Source organism: Atta colombica, unplaced genomic scaffold (assembly GCF_001594045.1).
Source record: "Atta colombica isolate Treedump-2 unplaced genomic scaffold, Acol1.0 scaffold105, whole genome shotgun sequence".
In the NCBI taxonomy this organism is placed as follows: domain Eukaryota; kingdom Metazoa; phylum Arthropoda; class Insecta; order Hymenoptera; family Formicidae; genus Atta; species Atta colombica.
Genome location: NW_017259190.1, coordinates 111,528 through 118,181, shown reverse-complemented (window position 1 = coordinate 118,181; position 6,654 = coordinate 111,528). Strand labels below are relative to the sequence as shown.

Here is a 6,654-nt window from a genome sequence, read left to right as displayed (position 1 = left end):
ATCGGATTATGTATATATATATATATATATACGGGTGCGGCCAGATATTTAGCGCAGGAATCTGTACATGCATGCATGCGTGCGTGCGTGCGTGACGACGAGAGCGCGGGATTATCAAGCATTAGTCGAGAGGAAGAGGAGAGGGGGAATCAGTAGAAAAATAAATAATTGCCGGAAAGAATTTATTGGTCTAAGCTCCGTCGGCTTGGAAAACATCGGCTACTTTTTAATTATCTCGTTAGCTCGCGAGAGTGACGTTGACAGCGGCGGAGAAATAATGCGATTCGTAGGTACGAGCGATGCGTATCCAGTAATAACTAATAACTGCGCGGCGGATAGATATCGATCGATTAACTCGAAATAACGCAGTTCATAGACACGTCAGACGCAACGAGGAAAAAAAAAAGGATGTAATTTTCTTCGCGATTGATCATTGCAGATAGATACAAATAGATACAAATAGATTAATCTGTCTCTATAATTGAACCGGGAGGATAGAGCAAAGTACGTCGGAATAACTATAATGAAAGCGTGAAAGAATGCGAGAGAGCGAGTATTAGAGAGGATATATAAAGTGAAAAGCAAATGGTAAGAGCAATAATATAGTCAACGGCGATCTTTGTGTTACACAATAATGTCCCTAGAAATAAGAGCCTGGTCAACGTTTCAGTTTAATAGAAAATGACATACGTGTTGTGCACTTACACAACTGTATAAACGCGCTGTATTCACATATTTGCTTTTCAATTTTTTCACACGTTCAGTCGTCTTTTGATTGGTTCCGCCGTTTTTCATCAAGACAATAAAATATAGGACAATATAGGCCAGAGTTTTACCTCTGGGGATTCTATATAGTGTTACAATGTAATCATTGACGCTTGCAATTTTCAAAAAAATTGACGCTACGGTACTTAGGATTGAGGATTAGGGACTTCCTGAAGTGCTCGATTATTTACAGTGAAATATAATGGGACAATAAGTAAAAAAAGCCATTTGTTCACCAAAATTGGAGAAAGTTAAATTTTCGGGAATTGACAATTCACGCCGCATGATGAATCGATTCATCTCGCTCTTACAGTTTCTCTTGCCATATAATCTTTACATGGCGCTTGCAAATGGACTTTATTCCCCGTTCAGTTCGTACATAGATAACACAAATTATTTGAAATGGAAGACTTTATCTTATCGACGTAGAATGTCCTTCAATAATCACGTTTCTTCCGAAGTACTTTACTTTGGCCACTTTCAAGTTTCTTTTGCTAGTCATCGTTTGTCGCCACTATCCAGTTTTCAATATATTATATCGAGAAAAAAATGTTTTGGTTATTCCAACAAGTACAAACAAAATAAATTCTAATCATACAAATGACATTTCTAATTATTGTAATTAAATTTCTGCAATTAACTGGAACTGGTTTAATAGATTTAACTGTAAGTGTCTGTACCTTTCTGGTTGAATGATTATAATTTTTTTCCAGTATATATTCACGTAATAATTGTGCAATTGTGCAATCAATTGTGTTATCAATTGTTAAATTACAATTTTTTAATTAAGTAAAATTCTCTCAAACTAAAGGAGAAATTATAACTGTAGATATAAAGATATTCTTATATTTATTTCACAAAACTCTTTATTCTGATCTTCTAATTCTGGATTGTTTACAATTAAGCCACTATCATGAGATCAACTTTAATCTCGGTTCAATTTCTCTCTTTCTAATTAAACAAAAATTTCTTCAATCATTTCTCCTTTACTTTGAGAGAACTTTTATTGATTTATTAAAAAATGTTAATTTAATGATTGATAACGATTGTACAATAATTACGAAACACTGGAAAAGTCTTATTGTATTAATTTAACCAGAAAGATTCTAAAAATTAGGAAAACAGTAAGCTGAATCAAGACTAAAATTGATAGAAATCAATGTAATTGAGCCTTGGAAAATTGCCGGGCCTTAGAAAATTGCCTCGACATTTTTATGAACAATTCAATTGATTTGAAAAATTCCCAATAAATTGCGAGGAGAAAACTTCTTGTACATTCAAGTAAATAATCTTTTGTTCCTCTCGAAAATGGCGGGAGAAAACATCATGATATGAACAATTAAAAGCATTCACGGGGACATTCCGGGGGAGGTTCTTCTTTCGCGGGAAACGCAATTTAGATTTTCCATATCTCGTCCAACGTCTCGTCTTCACCAGGTAAGGAATATAAGAATTGAGGAGACATACGCACCGGATGTCTAGCTGCGGCTGCCACGGCCGCCGCCGCCGCCGCGTTCATGCTGGCGCCGGGATACATAGCTGGTATATCCGAAGTTTTTTTTTTTTTTTTTTTTTTCCGTCACACACGTCACTACCGCGCCTCGTGAAGAGCGAGGAGACTCTCACCGTCGCACATCACAGCCGCGAAGCGCGTGTAAACAGAGAATCGGGGGAGAGAGAGTTAATAGAAGGGGGTAGGAGGAAGGGTCAATTCACTCTGGCACTCATGACCCGCCTCGGCGCGGCGCCGGAATTCACAAGTCGCGCGGACGGTGACTACACGTGGAGTATTCGCGAGTCGCGCATGAGTACAGCGTTCCTGCACGCGCACGTACGACAACGTACGGAGGGGAATCCCACGCGAAGAAACTTGGAGACAGTTCTCGGAGAGGAGTGAAGACGTAACGACGTGCTCCTTAACGATAATATACACGATACGATGCGCACCCGACAACGCGCGTGTGTTAACTGAACTGAACCGGGACCGTCGCCGACGTCACTCGCCGCCAAGGAACGTTCGGCCCGCCACCTTCCGGGCGCTAGGTGTCGCCCGGGTACGCCCTCCACGTGCTCCTGCGAAAGGGAAATATTTCCGTTTTCGACAAATGTTCCATTGGAGTTTGAAACCTGCGGGATGTCTGCGAACGTAAGAAGCCCCGTGGTGAAGAAAGACGTTGGCGGAATCTTAACAGAGAGAACCTTTTCGAGATTTCTATGCGACTTCAGTGTCCGAACGTAGAAAAATATAGTATATCTGATTCAATGAAGATGTAAGAATTCAAATGATAATTTATCGACGCGCTCGAACGAGACGTGCGAGAGGCTTATAATAGAACAGTTTGAGAATCTATAATTTTCTAAAAGAATGCAGAAAGATAATATAATAAAAAAAATCTAGGCAAGAGCAGATTCTTGCGCATAACGCATAACGTATAAGGCAATCAACTAATTACAGTCTTTTATTTCATAAAAAAAAAAGAAGGAAATGAAGGACTCTGATTTGTTCGGTTTTTTATGCATTATGCATTATGTAAAACTCTGTGCTTCCGCTCTAAGATAAAAAAAGAAAGAAAAATTTGAGAAAAAACATTGAGAAAAATATTTGATACGTGTAACTATTTTTTTTTTATTTAAACAAAAATTGTTATTTTAATCAAAATTTGATTATTCCAACAATTAAAACAACACAATTTTTAAATGAAAAAGTAAGAAAGTTTTTGTTAGTCAAATATCAACAAAATAAATAGTTATACGTACCAAAACATTTCTCTCAATATAACACGTGATGCCATATTTTAAAAAGAATTTCATCAAAAAAATGCAATAGTTCCTATACTGAAAGAGAAAAAAAGGAGACCATAAAGCATGTTTTGCATGTGTTTTTAGCAAGTATATCTGCTGAATCGACTTCTCAAAATATATTCGTAAAGTAAGAAGAATTTAGATCCAATAAGATAATTTCTGTAAGATGGTAATTTCTATAGGAGTTTTATGAAGGACACTGCAGAAAAAGAAAGGTTAAACGTTTTAAAGCATCTTCCAAAAGAAACGGATAATTGAATGTGAGACAGATATATCGATTAACAAAAAATTAAAGAGCCGTCACACTTGCGTTAAAATAGTATAATAGATGTAACTTCAAATTGAAAAGAATAAAGAGTATTCATACGTAAATAGATGTATTATATTGAAAACTTTTTACAATTAGAAGAATAGGCGTAACGAAAGAGACTAAAGGACAATACTGTGTCCACAATGGCTTGGTTACACTGTACGCTACCTATACGCGATATAATCTATAGATTAAACAAGGACACCTGATAGCGACCCAAACGATACACTGCAAACTAGATCACTGAGACAAAAATACGTAGATAAGAAAAAGAAGAATAACTTTGTTTCTGTCGACTATATTGAAACCTCGAAACCGATCCCTATGTAATGCCTTTCTAAAGAAGTATATCGATAATTTATTTCTTCTTTACATTCCTTTTTCACTTCTGTGAACGCGTTCGTGGCTCTCGTTATCATTATACATATTTATTTATATATATATATATATATATATTTCGGGATATCATTATCGCGTTCAAGATAGCTGCACGCTGTATGGGATATTCTATTATCGGGTCGCGCTGTCAAAATGGTGCGCTCGGCAGAAAACGCCGCTGTCTCATTATCTCGCGCCTTATCGACATTCCGCTCGGACGGACGGATTCTGAGAGTAAAGAATGTTACGACTTAAAAAGATAACCGCGTATAAGCGATGCAAAACTAAGTGGCGCGATAATGACCCGCGTCTCGTTTACTCCCGGGAATGCATCCGGATCTCGCCCGAAGAGAAAAATTCCGCCGGTTTTTATCGTTAGCGTTATCGCCCCCGCTGTACAAAACATAATATTTTTCTATAACCGAGCTCTCGATCGACTCGGCGTCATTCTGGATACATGCTCGAAACACGCTTCTTCTCTTTTCTTTAACGGGATTAGTTTTGTAAATACAAGAGAACGTCTCGTTTATCGAGCTTATCGATCTTTTTTTTATCAGTTACTTGTCACTTTCGAGCTTTTGTACACTAATTATCGGTATTGAGAGCACAATACTTTTTCAATCGTGCGAGTAGTTATCAGTATCGATCCCCAACTTTCGCAAAAATCATCGCAAAAATATCGCTATCATAGATATCGTGATAATAGATAAAAAGAAAAAATTCTGCAGACTTTCTTTCAAATCATTTGTCCGATGGTAAATCTAGACAAAGTCAAACATGTTTTACAATGTGATTGTAAAAAATATATTAACGTAGAATCACTGATGACAGAACTGCCGAAGATGCTAATTTGATAATTTTCTATCTCAGTGAATGAAAAATTATTTTGATACTATTTGTATTATATTTACATATTTTCAATATTCTATACCAATCTTTCTGGTGAGCAGACTGCATTTCGAAAGCCATCGAAAAAAAGTGTTGCAACTTTTCTGTGAAATCAACTGTACATCTAGAAAAAAAGAAAAAAACTGAAATGATTAGTGGAACCAAAAATGACATTTTGATATTATTTGTGTCATTAGAATTATTTGTATTATATTCACACATCTTTTCAATATTCTGTAGTCTATCTAATGCAAAAAAAAATTGAAATAATTTGCGAGATTAAAGTGGTATCAGTTCTAGTATTAAAACGCATGATTTCAATTCTAACGATGATACGTTTGTTGTGTACTCTCTTTTTTTTTTGGACGCACGATTTGTTCTGGAAAATATTTCGAGCCAAAGAACCTTCATTCGTCGACGAACCGAATACGCGCCATCCATTCGCTTTCGAGCGCGCATTCGAGCGGTTGACTCGTCGAAAAACGTGTTAATTGGCATTATTCCGAGCGGTTGCAACGGCTGCCAATTGGCTCGGTCGTAAATCGGCGCGAGATACAGAACGCCGCTCGACATGCGCGCGTGCAAACGCGAAGCGACAACCTGACGACGCGAATTCCGATTTGGTCGCTTCCCGTGTTCCCGGAATCATTCTTTCCTTTGGGACCGCACGAACGAAACTGTCGATGATCGACCGAACTTTTTCCTTTCGTCGCGCTCGAATCTGTCATTTCTAAATGCATAGCGCAAAAATCTTTCTCAAGCGCACGTTCCACGAATCGCGAATATTTCAGGCAATTCCAAGTCGATCTTTTCTTGGCAAAAGTATAACCGATTCGAATCGAATACGTCAAAAACGTTCGCAGTTTGACAGAGAAAATGATAGAGTCGCGATCTGGATAGGATGTTATGAAAATGAGAGAAGCTTCTGCGTTCGTGTATCAAAAACGGAAGAATGACAGCGAGAAAGAAAAAGGGCGAGAAAAAGCATAATTTATATAATGTACTGGGATAAGTCTCTTTAAGCGCTAGAAGCACCATAATCCAAAGTAAAGCCAAAAAAACATAGTAAGACGTAAGTAGTAAGCAAATTGGTCAACCACAATAGAGAGGACCTTACGTTTTCAACTATGGTTATTTACATCTTGGTTCTTTATGTTTTTCTATGTTTCTGACTTAAGATTCAAAAATATTAATATATATTTTTAAAAGAAAACAAATAAATTGCAGATAATAATTAGTACACTCTAAATTTCTTGCAGTGAACTCTTACTCTAAGAGAGTGAAAATACAACCATCCTTGAAAACAATTAAAAATATTTCACTTCTTGGAAAAGAATAACAACTCTTTTTGGAGTGAATTTTCACTTGAAAAGAGTGAAATGTCTTTTTTTGGAATGAGATTTCTTTGAAGTAAAAATTCACTCTAAAAAAACAAAAATTGTCACTCTTTTTCAAAAAGGGGGATTGTATTTTTTTTGGAGTGAGATATCACTGCAAGAAATTTAGAATGT

At 36.8% G+C, this 6,654-nt stretch overlaps 1 protein-coding gene across 4 annotated transcripts in view; it reads right to left on the bottom strand.

Annotated features, from left to right (window-relative positions):
• Positions 1-2,719, bottom strand: part of LOC108688671 (protein groucho-1-like) — a 29,363-nt gene extending 26,644 nt beyond the window's left edge. For 3 of the 4 annotated variants that reach the window (XM_018195017.1, XM_018195025.1, XM_018195032.1), the window contains exon 1: positions 2,237-2,719. In XM_018195017.1, coding sequence (XP_018050506.1) covers positions 2,237-2,302 — 66 coding nt within the window. In that variant the 5' untranslated portion in view covers positions 2,303-2,719. The remainder of the gene's footprint in view (positions 1-2,236) is intronic. The other variant, XM_018195009.1, reaches the window with a different exon arrangement.
• Between the last annotated feature and the right edge of the window lie 3,935 nt (positions 2,720-6,654).